General features: G+C 33.7%; 2 protein-coding genes, 3 non-coding genes and 1 pseudogene across 7 annotated transcripts; 3 read left to right on the plus strand and 3 right to left on the minus strand.

The window, feature by feature from the left end:
- Positions 1-1,601: 1,601 nt before the first annotated feature.
- On the plus strand, positions 1,602-1,673 carry TRNAD-GUC (transfer RNA aspartic acid (anticodon GUC)). Its single transcript has one exon. It is a non-coding gene; the product is annotated as a tRNA-Asp (tRNA).
- Positions 1,674-3,054: 1,381 nt separating this feature from the next.
- On the minus strand, positions 3,055-3,603 carry LOC150033459 (uncharacterized). Its single transcript, XM_090306413.1, has one exon. It carries the CDS (start codon positions 3,601-3,603, stop codon positions 3,055-3,057), a length of 549 nt encoding a protein of 182 aa, XP_090162539.1.
- Positions 3,604-3,749: 146 nt separating this feature from the next.
- LOC150033460 (uncharacterized) lies at positions 3,750-4,353 on the minus strand (annotated as a pseudogene).
- Positions 4,354-8,910: 4,557 nt separating this feature from the next.
- TRNAE-CUC (transfer RNA glutamic acid (anticodon CUC)) lies at positions 8,911-8,983 on the plus strand. Its single transcript has one exon. It is a non-coding gene; the product is annotated as a tRNA-Glu (tRNA).
- Positions 8,984-15,614: 6,631 nt separating this feature from the next.
- Positions 15,615-15,686, plus strand: TRNAD-GUC (transfer RNA aspartic acid (anticodon GUC)). The gene has a single exon. It is a non-coding gene; the product is annotated as a tRNA-Asp (tRNA).
- Positions 15,687-17,635: 1,949 nt separating this feature from the next.
- Positions 17,636-23,251, minus strand: LOC120089143 (uncharacterized). Of its 3 annotated transcripts, XM_090305744.1 has the most exons (3): positions 22,329-23,172; positions 21,842-22,198; positions 18,333-21,622 (listed from the first exon to the last, which is right to left on the minus strand). In XM_090305744.1, exons 1-3 carry the CDS (start codon positions 22,420-22,422, stop codon positions 21,510-21,512), a joined length of 564 nt encoding a protein of 187 aa, XP_090161870.1. In that variant the 5' UTR covers positions 22,423-23,172; the 3' UTR covers positions 18,333-21,509. The 3 variants fall into 3 exon arrangements, 1 of the variants encoding a protein (XP_090161870.1); XR_016523775.1 differs by lacking the exons at positions 18,333-21,622; positions 21,842-22,198 and adding an exon at positions 17,636-18,206 and having other exon boundaries at positions 22,329-23,251; XR_016523776.1 differs by lacking the exon at positions 21,842-22,198 and having other exon boundaries at positions 22,329-23,251.
- Positions 23,252-24,024: the final 773 nt, after the last annotated feature.

The raw sequence follows: 24,024 nt of genomic DNA on the forward strand, positions 1-24,024 counted from the left end.
AGATATAGTGTGTATTATCTTAAGAAAATAATCAGTAAAGCTTATTTTATAGAAATCGACATGTAACTTTTTTTTTTTCCAATGTCGAAAGTTCTATTTTACCATATATATGTGTGTGAAACAATCGATATTTTGGGTAGACTAATGTACTTTTATTTTAATGGTTTAAATATAACAATTGGTTCAAATACATTTAGTTTTGATTCATTTTTATTCTTGTACTTTTAAAATAATCAATTTGGTCCCTACATTTTTAACTTTTATTCATAATCGTCTTTGTACTTTTAAAAAGTGACCATTTTGGTCTTTCATTTTTGTTTTTATTTCATTTTTAAGGGATCAAAACTATCACTTTTAAAAAGCTATTCAATAACCAAAATGATTACAAATTTACAAATTGATTACAAATGATTACAAATTTAAATTCCAAACTAATAGATTGGTGCCTATTTGACCTCTAAACTTTAATTGATTTGTGCCTATTTAATTTCTAAACTTTAACAATTAATAGGTTTTTATACCTATCAGTTTTGTTTTTAATAGGTCCTTGAATTTTCAAATTTTTGTATTATCTTTGACCTATTTGGCATTTTTTAAAAAAAATTCGTGGAACTATTGAGATACAAAATTGAAAGTTGTTTAAGATTTGTTACACATTAAATTTGATTTTAGGTTTGGTAGCACTTTGATCCCTAATCAACTTTCGACTAAACATTTTAACCTTTGAGATTCGAAGAAAATTGCTCATTTGATCCCTACCATAAACTTTTCCTTAATTAGCTAACAAAAGGAACTGGATTTTTTTCAAAATTAAAAAATATTTTAAAATAAGAAAACAACTTTTAACAATTTCTATTAATGTCTACCCTTGTTTTGAGAAAATGGCATCAATAGCCTATTTTTAGAAACCCAAATAAGATTTGACCTAGGTTCTAAAAATTAATTATCTTTTGTCTTTTGCTTATTTCAACATTGAAGGAACTGGCGAAAGTCTATTGCAGAAGTGAGGATCGATCCCAAAATCTAATTTTTACCAAATCAAACAGAAACAATTATGTATTAAATTTAAATGTACAACATGCATTTAGAAATTGAGAAAATGATTAGTAACTTATCTTTGAAGATCAACCTTCCTCACGTATCATGAATTGCAATGATCTCAAACCCCTAATTGGCCACCACCAATCAGAACATTTGGTATTCTCTATCGGGATGAGAATCACTAAGGAGTTTTGTGGGCTCTTAATTTTAGAAGAGAGTGAGAGGAAATTGAGAGGAGAAGTTTATGGGAAATCTTTGGTTGTGTGTGTTCAAAAGAGATTAAAGAGATGCCAAAATCTTCTATAAAAAATCTCTGATTAGAAGAAGCAAAAAGCAAAAAATCAACAACTCTAATGAGTTGAGAAAGATTAGGGGAGGGAAGTTATCTCCCTCCCATTAATTAAAAAAATTAAAATTAAAATAATTTTAATTTAAACAATATTTGGAGTTGGGATATTTCAACCTCATCTCTCGTTAGTTTAATGAAAATTGTGAATATGTGACTAATTTTAAAGTGCATGATAATACTCATTTATATTTGAAATTCATTACAACATGTGGTCGTTGTAGTATAGTGGTGAGTATTCCCGCCTGTCACGCGGGTGACCCGGGTTCGATCCCCGGCAACGGCGATTTGATTTTTTATTTTATAATTAATAATTTTGCAATTAGAAATCTGAGTTAGTTTTCTTCTTACTGGACCGGCTAAATTTCCCTTCCAATATTTTATGAATTTAATTTTTAATATACTTATTTCGAAAAAAGAGAAAACAAATAAATAAAGAATCCACGTGACTTTGAATCAATTTTGATTTACTTTTTTTTTTTCTTTTTCCTTTTCTTTTTAACCTTTCCACAAATATGTATATAACCAAATTAAACTCTTCATTTTCCCTTAAAAAATAAATTCCTTAATTATCTCCCCAATATATATATATATATATATATATATATATATATATATATATTTACCTTTTCCTAAAAAAAAAAAAAAATCTAATATACACATTTAATTATCTACATAGATGACCAAATCTCCCAAAATACAAGCCAAAATAAAACTCAATTAATTCCAAACAATTAAATCATATTTTAGCTTGGCCAAAAAAACATAAAACTCATATAATTTATCCAAGTAGCCAACAATAATAATAATAAAAAAAAACATAATTACAAAATAAAAAAATCAGGATGTTACATTCTACCACCTTAAGAAACTTTCGTCCTCGAAAGTTCTAATCCTGAAAAAGCTTAGGATAATGCATCCTCATGTCGTCCTCGCGCTTCCACGTTGCTTCCTCGAACTAGTGATTTCGCCAAAGAACCTTCACCAAAGCTATCTTCTTGAGAATATCACTGTCCTTTCTCCTCAACTGATAAAAAGCGTTCGTCAACCCAAATGAAATCACGATGAACTCATAATGCCCATACCTCGAACGAAAAGCTGTCTTGAGAATATCACTGTCCTTTCTCCTCAACTGATGATACCCCAACCGAAGATCAATCTTAGAAAACACTGTAGCTCCCTGCAACTGGTTAAACAAATCATCCATCCTGGGAAGCGGATACTTGTTTTTTATAGTCACCTTGTTTAGTTCACTGTAGTCAATGTAGAGCCGTAATGACCCATCTTTCTTTTTCACAAACAGCACCGGCGTACCCCAAGGGGACACACTAGGGCGTATGAAACCCTTATCCAACAACTCTTGCAATTGAATTTTGAGTTCCTTTAGTTCTGCTGGGGCCATTCTGTACGGAGCTTTCGAGATAGGAGTTGTGCTTGGCTCCAACTCGATAGCAAAGTCTATTTCCCGATGCGGCGGCAGACCTGAGAGTTCTTCTGGAAAGACATCCGAGTAGTCACATACAGCTGGCTCTGAAGTCAAGGAGACTTCAGGCTCTCTAGTGTCGACGACACTAGCTAAGATACTCCAGGTACCCTGGTTAAGAAACCTCTGGGCTTTCATGGCAGAAATCACTTTGGGCAGGACCACGATCCCCGCACCTTTAAATTTAAAGCTGGCTCTCGATCACCTCCTTGCGAGAGTAGTCTATACTGGCATGGTTAGCAGCTAGCCAATCCATGCCCAAAATCACATCAAAATCCCGCATGTCCAAGACTACTAAAGTCACATCCAGGGTATGACTCGCTACTTCAATCTGACATACTTTTATTTTCTCCTTTGCTAACATAATTACTCCAGACGGAGTGGAAACCGATAACACAAAGTGTAAAGGCTCTAGTTCTAACATGGCATGCTTAACAAACAGCGATGATATAAACGAATGGGACGAACCCAAATCAAACAATACTAGCGCAAGATACCCCAATATTGGGAGCGTACCTGTCACAACAGTGCATGTTTTCTCGGCCTCCTGTCGAGTGGTAGAGTAAACACGACCTTGCTGATGCTGGAGCCTACCCGAACTCCTCTGATCACGGCCTACAAACTGGTTCCCAAGACCGAACGTGCCTCTAGTAAGACATCTATCTACCGAGTGCCCCTCCTGCTTGCAATGAAAACAAACTCCGGTGCCTGCCAAACATCGACCCAGTGACATCGTCCATATGAGCTACACACCGGTCACATCCTCTCCACCGTACCCGTCTCGACAGCCTACTGCCTAAAATGAAAAAGTGATCTGTCTGAACCTTGAACCTTCTGATAGAGGTGAGGCTCGAAAGCCTTCTGATCTGCCTTCCTCTTTTAACCTAAGGAAGGTCCTGCCCCGAATACTAGTGAAAACTCAACTTCTGACTGTGGGTCCACCTTGGCTGCCAAACGAAGTGCCTCAGCATAAGTGGTTGGTTTGAATGCTCGCATGATCCCTCGTATACTATCTTGTAGGCCTTGAACGAACCTTTCTACCCTCATGGCTTCCGTGACGACCAACTCCGGGGCAAAATGGGATAAGGCGTCAAATCCTGGTCATACTCCTCCACTGACTTGTGTCCCTGCCTCAGCTCCAAGAACTCCGCTTATTGTACCTCAGTTTGGCAGAGACCTACTTCGCATAAAAGCGCTCCTTAAACTGCTCCCAAGTCACTGGATCCCCTTCTACACCCAACATCCTTTTTGCCGTCTGCCACCAGATCTGAGCCTTGTCGGTAAGCATAAAAATGACACACTGCACCTTCTGGTCTTCTGAACATTTCATATAACGAAAAATTGTTTCAATCGAGGATATCCATAATTTCGCGTTGTTAGGGTCCTTTAGTGACCCATTGAAGGTGCTGGGGTTATACTTCCTGAAATCTCGCAAATGCTTGGCCTCCACCGAAAGGCCTGACATGCTTTGGTTCTGGATCATGTTCTGAGTTTGGACTTATGGCACTTGATCCTGTGGTGGTGGTGTCTGATGGAACTGGGCAAACTGAGCCAGTCGTTCGTCCAGCATGTTCTTTACCTTATCCACAGCTGATGTAACTGCTTCCCCAATAGTGACTGCCTAATCGGTAACCTCTGCTAAAGCGACGGGGGAGGGCTGCGTCTGTGGCGGCATGGTCGTGTGCTGAGCTCTACTTTGTGTTCGGGTTCGCGGCCACCCTGACCCTGAAGGGTCTCTAGGCGGCAAGAAATCCTCTGGTACCAGAGGGTCTTAAACTTGTGCATCTTGAACTTGTGGATCCTCATCATGAGGATCTTGATTCTGAAATGACGGATTCTGCTCTACGGGAACACGCCCCCTTCTGGTAACCTTATGACTGCCTCTTTTCCTAACACGAACTATTTTCCTGACAGTTATTCGCAACCACCCCTTAGCTACTTTCCTTACTAGCACAAAACACATCAATTGTAATCATAAATGCTATTAACTCGGGTGCATATTATTCTAAATACTTTTCATAAAGGACATACCTGGCGACGAAGAAGAATCCGTTTTGCCAAAGGAACAATCTGGACTTACAAGTTAGTCTACAGAACCCCAAAACACGGACTCAATTGTAACAACCCCACTTTCTAGGACTACTAAAAAGGGAATCGCTACTGCATGCATGCAAAAGTATTCTCATTGAAGAAAATAAAGTAAATTAAAGAAAATAATCATAATCTTAAGCTGCATTAAGTATATAAAAAAATGTTTTAACATATCTCAAAATCTTAAATTGTTCAACCCGGCATCCTTTTTAACAAGAAACAATTTTATAAAAAAAATGAATAAATAAATAGATAAATTAATTAATTAAATTACGATAAATCCATGTATGGATAAAAACAAAATATGCGAAAATATAAACAGTCAAATGCGGAAGCGAATTCTGGTTCCTTTGGCACTGTCACGAATTCCTCTTGTCAGTCGCCCGAGTGTCCTTGCCCTTATCTGAAAAAAAAATAAGGATAAAGATTAAGTATAAAATACTCAGTAAGTGATCCCATTACCGAGATCAGACTATGCATCCACGAGTAAAGAAAAAAAAAATAGCCCGTGGCTCATACAGTTACATCGGTTTTTGATGACGAAAGGAAAACCAAAAGACGTACTATCTTGCCTTGAAACGCATGTCTAGCGGCCCGTAGGCACACCGTCAAATATGATAATAACATGAACGTGAACCCGTCGACCCACGCATGTTTACCGACCCGTAGGCACACCTCAAACATAATAATAACATGAACGTTAACCTGTCGGTTCACGCATGTCTAGCGGCCCGTAGGCACACCGTCAAAACATGAAACATGAAAATAAAAGTAACATGAACGTAAACCTATCGGCTCACGCATGTCTAGCGGCCCGTAGGCACACTGTCAAAATGATAATAACATGAACGTTAACCTGTCGGTTCACGCATGTCTAGTGGCCCGTAAGCACAGCGTCAAACATAGTAATAACACGCGTCAAGGCAAGACAATAAACCGCTCTATTGGTCTATTCATGCATCACATACATAATATCAATACTGATTATAATTTTAACATGCTCATAATACATGTAACCACCATGCAACTAGCAAAACATAATATCAAACAAAATCATGCTCCATAGTCAACTAAGTAACTTGATAGGTCTAATCTAGATCGCCTGGCACGAAGGCACCAATAATAGTATCACTTACCTCAACTTGGTCACAAAAGTCCACGCAAATAATTCCTTAAAACCTTTGGAAAACTTGAATCAACCCAAAGTTGTGGCTTGATCCAGGACAAATTCCAAAACTTGATTCAAGTAGCCAATCTGATCAAGAATTAATTCCAAAATCAATAACTTATTTTTTTCCACTATTACTCTCAATCTAAAAGAATAACCAACTAGTTTACATAAAACTTACCAAAACTAAAACTCTTCGATGAAGAAAATGGTCTTTTCTTTGTTAGCAACGCCTCGAAATCCAAATCCTGAAAGTCGACAATGGGTAACACTAAAATCGTTTCCAACACCAAGAGGCACTTTAAAAAGACTCAACACCAAACCTTGCCCAAAACAATCCAAACTTACCCAATCTCAAAAAGGCAGTGGCGGGCGAACGGTGGCAGAAGCAAAATTGGACGACGGGGCTGATGTTAGCGAGGCGAGCGGTGGTCGACTGGTGCAGCGGCGACGGAACGACGAGGCTGGTGGCGCTGCTCACGGCGTCGACGGAATGGCGAGGTGAGGCTGTTTGCGACGGCGCTGGCGAGGAAGTCACGGTGAGGTGAGGTTGCTAGGGCTGGAAGGAAAAAAAAAAAAGGAAAGAAAAGGGGGGCTGCGTGCGTGTGGAGAGAGAGAAAAAGAAAATTTACTTTTTTTTTTCTTTTTTCTTTTCTCTTTTCTTTAACCTTTCCACAAATATATATATAACCAAATTAAACTCTTCCTTTTCCCTTAAAAAACAAATTCCTTAATTATCTCCTTCCTTTTCCTAAAAAAAAAAAAAAAAAATCTAATATACACATTTAATTATCTTCATAGATAACCAAATCTCCCAAAATACAAGCCAAAATAAAACTCAATTAATTCCAAACAATTAAATCATATTTTAGCTTGGCCAAAAAAACATAAAACTCATATAATTTATCCAAGTAGTCAACAATAATAATAATAAAAAAACTTAATTACAAAATAAAAAAATCAGGATGTTACAAGATAACTATAGTTTAATACAAAAGGAATGTTGTTTAATACCAAATAAGATTTACAGCTTGCTACTACAAAATTGTCGTAGTGGAATCAAATCAGGATCTTTGGTATGTTAAATGTAAATCATGGAGTGACGATTGTGCTTGGAGGCTACGGGCATGTCGGCACAAAACTCATGGGATGATCGAAATCACAAAACTTCAAGGAGAACACTCATGTTTGTTTTCAGAATTGACATGGGATCATTCACAGCTGGATTCAAATTTCATGAGTATCGAAATTCAAAATTTGATTAGAGCTGATCCTGGAGTACCTGTGGCTCTACTTCAAGAAGACATTAAAAAGATAATATGGCTATAATGTCAATTATTGACGGGTGTGACAAGCCAAGAGAAAAACATTAATTGCTTGTTTGGCGATTGGGAGAAATCATATTCGAAGCTTCCATATTGGCTGAGTGTTGTTGTTCATTACAATCCAGGAACACGAACAAATTGGTTTTTCCTTCCCTCTGATGTGCCAGGTACGACTATTTTTAGACCAGTTTTTTGGTCTTTTGGTCCTGCAAGAGAAGGGTTCAACCATTGTAGGCCATTAATCCAGATTGATGGAACTCATCTCTATGGAAAGTATAACGGAAAATTATTGACAACCTTATCTATTGATGCAAACGGACATATATTTCTCCTTGCTTTTGCTATCGGTGAAGGTGAGAGAATTCGTCCAGTTGATCATGATTTTTGTGGGCATTGCATGAATATGTTACCCAAAGATAGGGTATTTGCCTGATTTCTGACAGACATAAGGGCATTCTTGCTGCAATTAATAATGAAGAAATTGGTTGGAATGAACCCATAGTGTATCACCGATATTGTCTTCGCCATGTTGCCAGTAATTTCAGTACAAAATACAAATCGAAGCAACTAAAAAATTTGGTGTTTAAGGCTGGAAATCAACACCAAAGGCCATTAATTTCAATACAAAATAAAAATCGAAGCAATTAAAACAATTGCACCCTGAATGTCTTGATTTTTTTTTCGACATTTGACTTAGAAAATGGGCACAGTCACATGACGATGGGTACCGCTATGGGTGGATGACCAGCAATGCAGCTGAATGCATGAACAACGTTTTCAAAGGTGCTAGAATGTTATCCATTACTTCTTTGGTTAGGCTAACATTCTATCGCACAATATTGTATTTTGAACGTCGGAGACAGGAAATCAGTGAAGCACTCGATCGTGGGGACATATATACAGAATATGCTTAAAGAAACTGAAGAGGTGGGAAAAACAAGTATCGGCACATACGGTGACATCCATTGACAGGGAAAGTCAAACTTTCGAAGTACAAACTAGCATAAGTATGATTTCTTCCTATAATAGACAGCACACCCATGTTTTAAGCTTGAAAGAAGGGACATGTTCTTGCAATAAGTGGCAATCATTCAAGATTCCATGCTCTCATGTAATTGCAGTTTGTAATTACATGCATATGACATACCTACCACTTATTGATGAATACTACAAATTGTCCAATTTCAAGCATTGTTATGAAGGCCGCTTCCATCTAATTCAACATCCAGATTATTGGCAAGAATTATCATTTACAGAAATTCATCCAAATGTGGACTTACTCAGAGAACAAGGTTGTCCGAGTTGTTCGAATTGTCGGGTTACTTAGGAAACTTACAGAAGTTAGTCCAGGTTGTTCGGGTTGTAGGGTTATTTAAACACCCATAGTAAGAATTAAATTTATTGGTAATTGAGGAGGAGGATAACAATTAATATCTATATTAGAATGTCAACAAAATCCGTTGTAGTCTAGTTGGTTAGGATACTCGGCTCTCACCCGAGAGACCCGGGTTCAAGTCCCGGCAACGAAATTCCTTTTTTATTTTTTAACTTAGACCCATTTTTGGGCCTTGTTTGTGGCCTGCTTCAAGCCCATAAAATCCTCGTCATTAATCAGAAATTAAGCCTAAGTACATTCAATATTATCCTATTGCTTAGTACAATAAAGGTTGAAATACCTCGATTTGAACCTTCGATCTCAAATAAAGAGATATACATAAATTATAGTCCTACTCATGTTGACAATATCAATCTCTTTTAATAATCACATTTCATATTTTATTTTTTATTATCATATATATTATCGAGCACAAATTATATTATTCATGAGTTGAGGAGTACATAAATGAACTAAGACTATGTAAGAGTGAAAGATCTTTACATCAAAACCATTCATAAATTTTCAATGCCAAAAAGCATCCGGAGTGTTTGTTAGCAAAACATTATCGAGATAGGGTTTTGTTGACATTAAGAACGTTGTGGTTGACAAAAGCACCCTTTGTATACGACAACATAGAAGAATGACACATTATTATGGTGTGTGTATGTTTGTCATTTAGAAAAAGGTGAAGAAGTTTTTTTTAAAAAAATGCCAATTTCTATGGGACATCTCAACCAATGTTTAATTTTAAAAGACAATTTTGAAAAATATTTAAACATTGTTTCCATCACAAAAATGTCTAAACTTAAGATATTTAATTAAAAATACACGCTATGTAGAATATATATTATTCTTGATATTAATTACACAAATATTTGATAAGACGTATGGATAGTATATTTGTAGATTCAACAACTGTGTTCCTTTGAACAATATATTTGATAAATCTTGAAATAATCGACATAAACCAAAACACATCCCAGTCTTCTTTAATTATAATTAGGTTGGAATAAATTAAAATTTAATCATTAAACCATGTAGATACTTTATTATAATATGAAAATACCTTGTAATGAGAAAAAGCTAAAGACTTTGAATTATGAATCAAACAACCATTTTTTCCAAGAAGACACTAAATCACCGACTCCTGAATCCTCATATCCTCTGGCACCATACTCCAAACCCTCACTTGCATGGTCACATCGGTGTCAAAATTCAACTCTCTTAGTCGACATCGACAATGACCTCACTAGGTTCATGTCACTCTTATCTCCTCTGTTATAACCAACAAAATCCCTGTCTTCTCATATAATTTAATTGTCAAAAATCTTCTTCACCCATGCATGTTACTGAAATACATAAACATTAAACAAAAAAACAAGAATTTCACAGTAAAATTGAAGGCAAAAAGACAAAACTCATTACCACCCTATCAAACCCCACAAAAATTCCAACCTCTTTATATGGTGTCTAGATCCACTGCAAGAATTTTTATCTGTTTCGATATTTTTTTTTCCGATGCATTCATTTTTCTTGGCATAGACGTAAGAAAATTTAATGCGTCGACCAAAATAGAGTAACGTGCACATTTTCTTTTAAAAATTATGTTGATAAAAATTAAAACTTTTTCCGACAAAAATATGTGGAGGAAAAGTCTTTAAACCCCGCCTCCCCTCCTCTTTCCTGTCTTTTCCATCCCCAGCTCCCCTTCGCCCCCCTTCTTTTTTGTTCTCTTTTCCCTTAAGACCCCCTGCCGACTCCCTCCCCCTCCCTTTTCCCTTAAGTCCTTCCACCCATTTTGTTTTCCTTCCTTTCCGCCCCCCTCCTCCCTTATTTCCCTTTTTCCTTAAGTCCCCCACCGATTCAAATCTCCCCTCCTTTCCCTATTATTTCCCCTTTCTCTCTCCATTTTTTCACACAAATGGCCACCGCTTCAATATCGAACACCAACACATGTTGTCGTACACACTGGTTGGTTCTTCTTCTCTTTGCTTTTTTCTAATAAATGTTATTCATAGGTTGTATTTGACATTTGTGTTATTATTCTGATAAAGAGTTTTGTTTCAGATTAGAATTAGGATATTCATTTGTTTATGAATGAAATTATTATTCTATCTTTGATTTGTATATAATGAAGAATGAATTATTTGTATATTTTGGTTTAATTTTGTACATGAGATTCATTTGTTAATATTGAAATTTAATCTTTCCTTTTTATGGATATAATATGCTTTAAGTTTTATGAAATTGCTAAGGATGTTTAAAGCAAATTAACTAAATTTCACACTTTTTACTTGCTAGGGTTAAATCATCGATTGACTCAAAAAACTTAAGTTGACAGGTAAAGGTAACTTTGATATCATATCATTTATAAAAAAAAAACTCTAGTAAAGAGCCGTTTTGTTTGATTGATTAAAAAGATTGTGAGGAAAAATGAAAACTTTGAAGAAAAAAAAGAAGAAAATATTTGACCCTTTAGTTTCATTTATTTAGCTTTTATCAATAAAGATTCACAATCGTAGATATTTGAACTTTTTTTTCATACTAATGTTCTCGTCACATACCCTTCTGTAAAGTAAAAAGGAACCCTAGAAATGCAGTGATTTCTCTCTTGTTTTCATCATAAAGGCCAAAACTTAAAGATAATAGAATATCTCCTTCATATAGCCAAAACTTAGATATGCTTTATTCATTTGGTTCAACGATGAATAAGAATTGGATTAAGCTTAAAGATAGATTCTCAAGAGAGTATATTGACGGAGTTGTACAATTCATGGAAGTGATAAAATGTCATCTAAATGGAAAGAGAAAAACGAGATGCCCATGTAAAAATTGATAGAATTCAATGTCTCAGAATTCTTTAGTGATTTGTAAATTCAAGTCTTCATAGAAATAATCAATAACAAAAAGGAAAAACAAAGACCTAAAAGAAATGGGAACAAAATACAGAGCAAAGTTTTTGGTGGTTGTTGATGGATATCATAGAGAATGCAAAGAGAAGAAGAAAAATAAAATTGACAATTGCAAGAAAGAGGAAATGAGAGGGCCCAAATTCTAAAAGGGAAAAATATAAAATGATCTAGATATGGGTTCCATTAATTCATTTCATTAATTTATTAAAAAGAAATAATATTCCCTTTTCAAAATCTTTTAAAAAAACAATATCTTACTCAATATCTCATCCGTAATATCAACTCCCCATTTTAGACATATTTTACAATTTCTCAATTTTTATTTATAAAAAAAAATGTTTAAAGAATTGAACTACTTTACAACTAATATTTCACAAATGTTTTAAATTTTAATTATATTTCATAATTAGACTTTCGCTTGATTTTTGGACAATTTTAACCTCGTATTACATTCTCTCAGATTAAAATTTTGTATTATTTCATAATTAAAATATTAAAAAAATTCAAAACGAAATCAGCATTAATTATTTATATATATATTTTTAATAATCTTTAATTACCCTATATATCACATTAATTTTGGATTTTCGTTTAATAATTTATTATTTTATTTATTAATTAATATGGTATATATCCCCAACTTTTAGGATTTTCATTTAATGATTTCTTATTTTATCCATTAACTAATATGATATATATATATAAATATAATTTTAGGAATATGATAGGATAGTTACGTTTAAGGCTTCCGTCTGTCGGTGTACAGAATAATCCTATTTCTTCCTTTTACATCTGACAGCGGGTTCTTGGCGGTATATATATATACACAATGTTTATTTCATATATGTACCATGTTATTTTAAATATGTATGAGGTTTATTCCAAATATATTTAGAACAATACAAACTTAAGGTTTTGTATAATATATACTTTGTATTTTAATGTTAGTCACATTTCTGTTGAGATATATATTCCACATATTTTATCATTTATACATATGTATATTATATTAAGATAGATGGTGTCCTCCGATTATTTGAAATATACTCATATATATTTGAAATTGAAAACAAAATGTACAAACAAATCTCATATATACTATGTATTATAACCTACGTGACTTTTATGTACGAGTTATTGATGATTGTCAGATGTCTGAATATGATACTTTTTTTCTATAGGTGTCTTTTCTTATTATTATTATTCCAATTATTTGAAATTCTATTTTTTTTAAATCATTTTAGACATGTGAATCGAATATAGTATTTTTTTTCATATGGGTCTTTTCTTATTTCTATTTTTTATTGTTATTATTTTTCTAAATCTTTGAAATTCATGAAAATTTAAGACAATTTTGTAATTAAACGTATATAATTAAGTTATATGTGTAAAAAATCCTTATAGGAAAGGAAATAGGCCAAAAACCTAAAACGAAACCTAAAATGAAACTAATGAAATAATCAAACCAAATAAAAAATTAAATTGATTTTGTTTTTTATTAGACATTTGTATGGTTTCTTACTCTATAAAACTGATTGGTTCGATTTGATTTTTGGTTGTCCCCAAGATTTAACTAACTTTTACCTCTTATACATTAGCTTCTTAGCTTGTAATAACGAAAAACTAACAGTAAGTATGAAATAACCATTTTTATTTTCAAATTAGGAGTTAAAATGTTGAGTTTGAAAAACCCCATATTCCAAAAGCTTTTATATATATATATATCTTCTAATTTAAAAATTTTTGAATATGTCATGGATCTATTAGATGGAAAATCAAAAGTTTATGGACTTATTAAATATTCTCAAACTTTACTTACCTTTTAAACACAAAATTAAAAGTTTAAAAACCTATTAAATACTTTTAAAATTTTAAAGACGATATTTATACAAATTTCAAATTTAGAAACTAAATGTATAATTTGACAAATCATTTTCACACTCTCTACTTCTAACTCGCTCATTCTTGTGAAATTGAATAGAAAGGTATAGTGTGTATTATCTTAAGAAAATAATCAATAAAGCTTATTTAATAGAAATTGGCATGTACTTCTTTTTTTCTTTCCTTTTCCTTTTTTTCTTTTTTTTTTTTCTTTTTTTTTTTTTTTTTCTCTAATGTCGAAAGTTCTATTTACAATATATATGTGTGTGAAACAATCGATATTTTGGGCCTTTGTATGCCTCTTCTTTTCTTTTTCTTTTTTCTGAGTATGGCTGTGTATGCAATTATGAAACACTTATTCAGATATTTCAATAGTGTAAAGTATTTACCATATTCATTTACTGTATGGTCATTGTGGGATCAATTTCATCCAATTATATTCAATATCTTAGACTAATGTACTTTTATTTTAATGGTTTAAATATAACATTGGTCCAAATACATTTAGTTTTGATTCATTTTCATTTTTATACTTTTAAAATATTTAGTTTGGTCCCTACATTTTCAATTTTGGTCCTTATATTTTTAAAAATGGACCATTTTGGTCCTTTCATTTTTGTTTTTATTTTATTTTTAAGGGATCAAAACTGTCACTTTTAGAAAGCTATTCAATGACCAAAATGAACTAGAGTTGAAAATATAAAGACCAAAATGAATATTTTGAAAATACAGGGACCAAAATGATTACAAATTTAAATTCCGAACTAATAGATTGGTGCCTATTTGACCTCTAAACTTTAAATTAATTTGTGCCTATTTAATTTCTAAACTTTAACAATCGTGTAGTAATATGTCTTTATATCTATCCGTTTTGTTTTTAATAGGTCCTTGAATTTTCAAATTTTTGTATTATCTTTGACCTATTTGGCATTTTTTAAAAAAAAAATCGTGGAACTATTGAGATATAAAATTGAAAGTTGTTTAAGATTTTGTTACACATTAAATTTAATTTTAGGTTTGGTAGCACTTTAATCCCTAATCAACTTTCACTAAACATTTTAACCTTTGAGATTTGAAGAAAATAGCTCATTTGGTCCCTACTATAAACTTTTCCTTAATTAGCTAACAAAAGGAACTGGATTTTTTTCAAAATTAAAAAATATTTTAAAATAAGAAAACAACTTTTAACAATTTCTATTAATGTCTACTATTCTTTTGAGAAAATGGCATCAATGGCTTATTTTTAGAAGCCCAAATGAGATTTGACCTAGATTCTAAAAATCAATTATTTTTTGTCTTTTGCTTATGTCAACATTGAAGGAACTGGCGAAAGTCTATTGCAAAAGTGAGGATCGGTCTCAAAATCCAATTTTTACATAATAGAGAATTTTACAGAATCAAACAGAAAAAATTATGTATAAAATTTAAATTTATAGCATGCATTGAGAAATTGAGAAAAGGATTAGTAACTTACCCTTAAAGATCAACCTTCTTCACAATATCATGAATTGCAATGATCTCGAAACTCTAATTGGCCACCACCAGTCAGAATATTTTGTATTCTCTATTGGGATGAGAATCACTAAGGAGTTTTGTGGGCTCTTAGTTTTAGAATAGAGTGAGAGGAAATTGAGAGGGGAAGTTTTTGGAAAATCTTTGGTTGTGTGTGTTCAAGAGAGATTAAAGAGATGCCAAAATCTTCTATAAAAAATCTCTGTTTAGAAGAAGCAAAAAATCACCCACTCATTATCACGTAGTGAGTTGAGAAAGATTAAGGGAGGGAAGTCATCTCCCTCCCATTAATTAAAAAAATTAAAATTAAAATAATTTTAATTTAAACAATATTTGGAGTTGGGGATATTTCAACCTCATCTCTTGATTAAGGTAAATCTTTGTTAGTTTAATGAAAATTGTGAATATGTGACTAATCTTAAAGTGCATGATGATGATGAGATCTAGTTTTAATGATATTACATTAGTAAACGTGTTGTCGTTTTAGTATAGTGGTGAGTATTCCCGCCTGTCACGCGGGTGACCCGGGTTCGATCCCCGGCAACGGCGAATTTAATTTTCTATTTTATAAATATTTTTGTAATTCGAAATCTGAGTTGGTTTTCTTCTTACTGGACCGGGTAATGAACTGCGGTCTAAACCTATTACTGGACCGGCTAAATCTCCCTTCCAATATTTATGAATTAAATTTTTAATATAGTTATTTCGAAAAATAATAATAAGAATATAAATAAATAAAGAATCCACGTGACTTTGAATCAGTTTTTGATGCATTAGATTAGCGTTTCTAACTCTTAATAATAAAAGTTTCAAATAATAGTTAGTAAATGACATGACATATTTGATGTATTCTTAATTTTTTTTCCCCAAAATATATTCTTAAAAGTTAAAGATTAGCATTTTTTTAAAAATAAAATTAAGAGTGTATTTGAAATAGATTTTCGAGTATTTAGTTTCAAAGATAAGTCATTTCATAAAAAAAGTTAAGTATTTCGAAATTGCTCAAAATAGAATTTTTTTTTTAAAAATGAGTTTTATAAAATAAATTGGTGTAGGATAACTACTTCAAATCTACTTTTTAAAAAATGACTTTTGAGTACTAATTCCTCTAGTGTTTAATAGTTAATCTTTTCATAATTTGTATAATTCTTAAATTACCAAAAGGTCACAAAGTCATCAATCTAATTCTTTCATGTTGTTGTGGCTATCACCAACTTCCGTGCCCATCTCCTACGACCGCCATCAACCAACTCCACCCACCACCTTCGGCCAACTCTGACGACCACCTTTGATGACCGTTGTCGGCCAACTACGATGACCACCTCAAATGGTCAATTATGATCATTATTTTAAATTATTAGTTCATAGTATTTTATAATCACTTTTATAGTAGTTTGATATTAATAAATACATTTTTAGTATATGTCAAACCAAACAAACTTATATATAAAAATACTTATGAAAAAAAGTTATTAAATACATGTATTTTTATTTTAAACCGTTTTTCTTAAAAGTGTAAATGAAAATTTGGAAAATATGTTTTTTTCCAAATTCAATCCAAGGAGAATCTAAAATAACTTGCTAATCGGTAGTTTCCTTAAATATGTTAGGTAGGAAGTTTTGGATTGTTTCTCTGATTCTAAACTTCAAAATAATCAACTTAACTTAGTCAAAGAGAAATTATTATCTCATTTTCATGTAAAAAAAAAAAATGGCAAATATGGCAAATTTGACTAAACTGTAAGGGTTAAATTAGAAAATATTTAAATTTTATGAATGAAATTGAATTTTTTAATAGACGAAATTGAAATCAAGCTTAAACTAGACTAATTAAAATTTTTTAAAATACAAGATTTAATAAATGGGTGAAATGTGAATTGAAATCCCCGTCCTTTGATCATCAATTAAGGTGACAAAATAAAGCATTGATTATTCATATTCATCATCTCTATTTGATTTTAGCACTTTGACTTTATTCTCAAGTTGAATTTCAATTTATGCCTCGTACATTTTAAAAATATTAAAAGTTTCGTCTTTACTATGTTGTATACTACCATCATCAATAAATGTGACAAAATATCACTTGACCATGGGTGTACTTTTCACGTTGTAGTTTATTAAATAAAAAAATAAAAACTGGAGCATTCTTGTTAGAGACAACAAATACTCAGGTTTCATTTTTGGAAACAAATTTAATCATCTCATCTTGATGGATGAAAAAATGCACCTCATATCTTAAACTGATGTGATAATGAATAATACTAGAATATTCCAATAATAAATTTCAAAACAGTTAGATATATCTCTAATAAGTTTAAAAAGGAAAAGCAATATTTATATAAAAAAGAAGTAAATCCAAAAGAAGAGGGAAGAGAAAGAGCGAAAAGAAAAATATTAAAAGCATATTTTTTCAAATTTCTATTAGTAATTAATGAAATAGTTGATAGAGATACCAAAACCGCTAAAAAAATCTTAAAGGTAACATTATTGGGCCCAAATCGATTCTCTCGCAACGAAAAAGTGTAAACTTTTCAAATAATAATAATAATATAAAATCTTTTACTTTGGTTCTCCTAATGTTCAATAACTGTAGTGAGGATCAAACTATCGATTTTTAATTTAATTTAATAAGTTATGTCTTATATCCACTAAACATGTCTGATTAGCATGTCTTTTATATATATAAAGGTTGAATTGATCCCTTATATTCTTGCTAGCTTTTATCATTCACTAGCTTTTAGCATTTCTATTTTCCAAATTCATGAAGGTATAAAACGTCCTTTTGAAAAATGAAAATTTTAGTTTTATGTCAAAATTTTAGTGCATATTTGGGATGAAGGAATTGAATTCTTTGTGGAAGCGTGTAAACGTCGTGACATTGACATTCAATTTTGAAACCAACAAAATACTGAAAAAAACACATACAGTAAAAAAGGATAAACATTCACCCCTAAGCATGTAATTCTAGAGTGGAGAGGGGAGGAAGAACTTGCCCTTGTAGAATTCCTTTTTTACGAAATTCCTCTTGCCTAGATCACGAACAACTCCTCTGCACGAACATACGAATGTCTGCAAAATCACAAACACTGAAAGCTAATCCATAGCACACTACCACACAATGACCTTTCTATTCTCCAGTAAGGAATGAAAGCAAGAAGACAAAAGGACGAAAAGAAAGATGAAAGATCTTCTTGCTTTTTCTGAAAAGCCTCAGCTATTAGGTATTATTACTTGTGTATTAACCAATGGATGGACAACCCTTTTTATACAATATTATCATAGCCCGAGGAGGGAATATTAATATTTACATAATGAAATAAATAAAAAAGAATAGGTGTTAGTGGCCACATGTCATAAAGGTAGTGGAGGTACTCCCAACGGTCTGATATAATTTGTTGGAGAAAATTCTTCATCTTTAGGCTGTATTTTGTCCTTCCCTTTCTCCAATTTACTCCTTACATCCCCCCTCAAACGAAAGGGGAGTTCAATGACCCCGAGTTTGAATCTCAGCAAGTGAAAGTGAGAGTGAGTGAGTGGCTTGGTAAGGCAATCGACAACTTGGTCAGCAGAGGGTATGTATCGAACTGATAGATGACCATTTATCACTTGATCACGAACAAATGCACATCAATTTCTATGTGCTTTGTCCAAGCATGAAAGACATGGTTAGAGGCAAGGGCTCCGATGCTCATATTGTCACACCATAGGACCAGAGTGGTAGTTTGTGGAAGGCCCAATTCAGACAGAAGTTGGCGTATCCATATGATCTCAGCAGGCTCGATATTCAGATTCTATACTTGAGCAGGCTACAACACTTTGCTTTTTTTAAGACCATGATACAAGTGAATTTCCCACAAAGATACAGTATGTTGCAACGGAGCGACGGTCATCTATGTTGGAGGCCCAATCAGCATCAGAGTATGCATTAATAGACAACCCATCACTTGGTTGAATAAGTAGACAAACTGCTTAGTTCTTGAGAGATAACGAAGTACTCTTTTGACAACACTCCAGTGTTCATTAGTTGGTTGCTTCAGGAATTGACTTAAATGGTTGACTATATAGGCAATGTCCGATCGGGTGTGAGTGAGATACTGAAGAGCTTCAATTTTGCTCCGGTAAATGAAGGGTTCTTCTAACACTTTGCCACTATTCAATGAATAATGTTTGCTGAGAGTACATGGAGATACCATTGGCTTGAAATCCTCCATGTTGAGTTTGGATAAAATATCGTCAATGTACTTTGAGTTAGTAGAAGACCGGAGGGTAGGTGATTGACTTGAATGCCCAAAAAGTAACTTAGAATTCCCAAGTCTTTTAGTGCAAAGGTGTTGTCTAGTTTAGTTACTAGTTGATTCACCATGGAGGTGTTGTTTCCAGTAAGTATGACGTCATCCACATACACAAGCATTAATATGATAACATTGCCTTTGCAATAGATAAATAAGGATGAGTCAGACTTACTGTTTTGAAAGCCCCAGTCAAGTAGAGTTGACTTTAGCATGGTGTTCCATGCTCGTGGTGCTTGTTTGAGGCCATAGATGGCTTTGTGGAGCTTGCAGACATGAGATGGTAGAACTTGGTTGACATAGCAAGAAGGTTGAGACATAGAAACATCCTCATCAAGGACTCCATTAAGGAAGGCGTTGTTGACGTTGAGATTTCACAAAGACCATTTCTAAGATACGGCTAAGGAGAGTACAATACGAATTGTAGAAGGTTTTACTTCTGGACTGAATGTCTTAGAGAAATCAACTCCAAGTGTTTAATAAAAGCCTTTGGCTACCAGTCGGGCTTTGTGCCTTTCAACAACTCCATCCATATTCCTTTTGATACGATAAACTCACTTGCAACCTACTATATTCATGGACTATTGTTTGGGAACTAGTGTCCAAGTATTATTTCTCTATAGGGCTGAAATTTCAGCATCCATTGCTTGTTTCCAAACTGGAGTGGCTAGTGCATCTGTTAGACGTGTTGGTTCAGTAAGAGACCAACCAATTGTGGTTTTAGAGGTGAAGAGTTTTGGTTTGAAGATGCCAGCCTTTGCCCGAGTAATCATGAGATGATAAGGAAGTTGAGGTGGTAGTGCCGTTGGTGGACTGGGGAGGAAATGATTGGAAGGAGACTGTTCTGATGTTTGTCAAGGCTTAGATGTACTTGAGGGGCAAGGAGAGCAGGGATCACGGGGTAGGGAAGTGGGTGAGGTTGATGAGTAGGCAGTTGAGTTGTGGGAGAAGTCGGGTAATTTGGATGGTGTGTGGGGGTGGACTGCTTGGGCTTGGTGTGGACTGCTCGAGGATGGGCTTTGGACAACCGTGGGAGGTGGATTATGTGGAGGGACAAATTCAGAGATTTGTCTGGGTTGATGGGAGGGAATTTGATGGTTTGGTGAGGTTTGTGGGACTGGCATTTCTCTAGAGAATATCGAGTCACTACTCTTTGAGAATCCATCTTTGAAAGGAAATTCAGTCTCATTGAACTGCATATGCCTGGAAATATATATACGTCCATTTGGGCTAAGGCATTTGAATCCCTTGTGAGCTAGACTGAAACCAATAAAAACAAATTTAGTAGACTGAAAATTTAGCTTGTGAGTATTGTAAGGTCTTAAATATGGAAAGCAAGCACAACAAAATATCTTTATTAGTGAAATGTCTACTTTCCTGTTGAAAAGAGCTTCAAATGGGATGTTGTTCCCAATTGCTTTTGATGGTAGGCTATTTTAATCAAGGTAGTTGCTGTAGTGAAGGCCTTCCACCAATACTTAATAGGCATCCCTGCTTGAGCCAATAAGGTTAGTCCCATTTCAACTACTTGTCGATGTTTTCGTTCTGCTCTTCCCTTTTGTTTTGATTTGTATGGGCACGAGAGTCTTACTTTAATCCCTAGCTTATCACATAGATGTTGAATAGGTTTAAATTCCCCACCATTATCAGATTGGAAGCACTAAATCTTGCCTCCAAACTGAGTTTTGATTGTGTTGTAAAAGTGATTAAATGCTCCTATTACATCACTTTTTTGTCTAGGGGATATATCCATAGAAAACGACTGAAATCATTAACAAAATTAACATAATAACGAAAACCATCATTGAAAAAAACTGGTGTTGGGCCCCATAAATCAGAGTGAACTAGTTTAAATTGTGCCATAGCTCGAGAAAAGACTTAGAGAAGGGAAGAGCATGTGATTCACCAAATTTGCAAGCTTCACAAAATTCAACATTTGCATTCAAGGTTTCTAGTAGATTACATTTTTTAACTAACAAGTCTAGGGCTGCAGAAGATGGATGCCCAAATCTTTTGTGCTAAACATCCTTGGACACCTTCCTATTAGTGAAAACAGTAGGTATAGAGTAGGCTGAACATACTATTATGTTATTTTTAACTTCAATTTCTCATAAACAATTGAAGCACTACCATCAACTATCTTCTTTGTATTCAGCCTGTAAAGTGCATCTTCAAGATCCCCATTCAGCACCATGCCTGAACACAAGTCCTTTACAATACATTTGTTAGCATGAAATTCCAAAAACACATCATTGTCTTTAGCTAGTTTGGAAACACTAACTAAATTCTTGGCTATTTCAGGCACACACAACACATTTTCTAAGATAAGTTGTCCATTTTTTGTTTTTAAACTAGTTCTACCGATGTGAAATATATTCAGTCTATTTCCATTCCCAATTATAACTTTTTCCTTACCTCCATAGTCAGTGGACTGAATCATATTGTTGTAATTACCAGTGATATGATTGGTAGCCCCACTGTCTACATACCAATTTGGATCAACAACCATTTGAGGAGTAGCTGGTGTATTTTGAGATGCAGTGAATGCATATGAGGTATTCTGGTTTCTAATGTTTTGTGAGGCTTGATTTCCGCCTTTGTTCTGATTTGTAAGGGCTACGAACCCTCTCTCATACCCGTGGAAGCAAATATCAGCAGTAGTCATACCTATTGCAGACTTGGCAGGTAGGTCGGTTGTAACTGTTATTGTTCCACCGTCTTCTACCTCGGTTTCGTCCACTTCCACCCCTTTGATTGTTGTTGTTTGTTTGTCTACCATTTTGTGCATTATTCCAATGTTGACCATTGGCATTTGAGTTTCTTTGGTTCAAATTGCTTGTAATATTAACAGAAGGAATTGTTAAATGAAACCATGTTTTTCTGAGTGTTTTGATAATCTAACCTCTTTTCGAAAGCCAACAGTTCGGTTTGCATATTTGTCCAAGAGATCTCAGAGCGTCCTTGGATGGTTGCAACAAACGGGTTGAATTCCTCATCAAGTCCCAATAGAACTTGTGACACCAATGCTCGTGTAGGTACTGGACTTCCAGTGAGTCCAAGATTGTCTGAGTGAGTCTTCATCACTCTCAGGTATTCAGGCATTTTCATTGCCCCTTTGCAAGTCTGTTGAAATACTTGACGAAGGTAATCTTCCCCCGCTCTTGATTGTAGACCAAATAACTCCTGAATGGCAGCCCATAGGTATTTGTAATTTTCATATCCCATCACTTGCATAGCTACTTCTGCAGTCATAAAATTATACAGCCAACCCAACAAAAGTTGATCAACAACAGTCCGTGATTCATAAAATGGATTTACCTGAAGAACAGGGGAGGAGTTGGATGCTGTGGTTATTCCTTGCTGAGGAGTTAGAGAGGCAATGCCTGAGTACTGTCCTCCAAGACCGGCTTCATCTCCAGGCGGAACGGTTGCTGTCGATTGATCAGTTGCCACGGAAAACCTGGGTGGACACGGATCTTCGCCGGTGAGGTGACCTTCCAGCCGATAGCTTCGCAAAATGGGCAGCGCCAGATTTCTCCATAGTAGGTAGTTCTCTTGGTCAAGTTTGATAGTGGTGGCCTAATTTAATAGTTGATTTAATGGAGGAGAACTAAATGAGGGAGAGGCTGAGCTCACAATGAACGAGGTGGTGGCCATAAATAGCTATGATACCAAGCAAGAAAACAAAAGGACGAAAAGAAAGATGAAAGGTCTTTTTGCTTTTTATGAAAAGCCTCAACTATTAGGTATTATTACTTGTGTATTAACTAATGGATGGACAACCCTTTCTATACAATATTATCATAGCCCGAGGAGGGAATATTAATATTTACATAATGAAATAAATAAAAAAGAATAGGTGTTAGTGGCCACATGTCACAAAGGTAGTAGAGATACTCCCAACGGTCTAATATAATTTGTTGGAGAAGATTCTTCACTTTTAGACTGTATTTTGTCATTCCCTTCCTCCAATTTACTCCTTACAATGAAGTGGTGGGACTTCTTTAGAGTTTTTGGAAAGGGAAAGAGACAATTTTGCAGAGAGGTCGTGAGTGATTTTTTTTTGAGAAAAATCTTTCTAGATCTTTTTTTTTTTCTTCTTTATTTTGTAACTCTTACAGAAATTTAAAAAAAAAAAAAAACAAAAAGAACATGAGGAGAATGACTCCCCTCACTCCAACAACTGCTCTCCTGAAACTGCACGAGAGTTTTTTTTAAATATTATTTAATATTAGTTAATTAAAATAATTTTAATTAAATAAATATAACTAATTAATCTAATTAATTAATTATAAATTAAATAATATATTTACTAGTTAATTAATCTCATTAATTAATTATAAATTCAATTAAATGTTACACATTTAATTAAACATGCATTTAAATCATATTCAAATGCATTACTCTCTTATAATCTATAATTTTAATATGAATCTTATTCATATTAAATTTTAACCTATAGTATTTATATGAATTTTATTCACATAAATAATATTTGAATCTGATTCAAATATTTATTTCTCACATATTATATAGTTTTAATTTTAAGTTATATTTATAATTAACTATATAATATAATGTATCAATATACATTATAC

The sequence above is a fragment of the Benincasa hispida genome, chromosome 10 (assembly GCF_027475165.1).
Source record: "Benincasa hispida cultivar pf3 chromosome 10, pf3_genome.v1.1, whole genome shotgun sequence".
In the NCBI taxonomy this organism is placed as follows: Eukaryota; Viridiplantae; Streptophyta; class Magnoliopsida; order Cucurbitales; family Cucurbitaceae; genus Benincasa; species Benincasa hispida.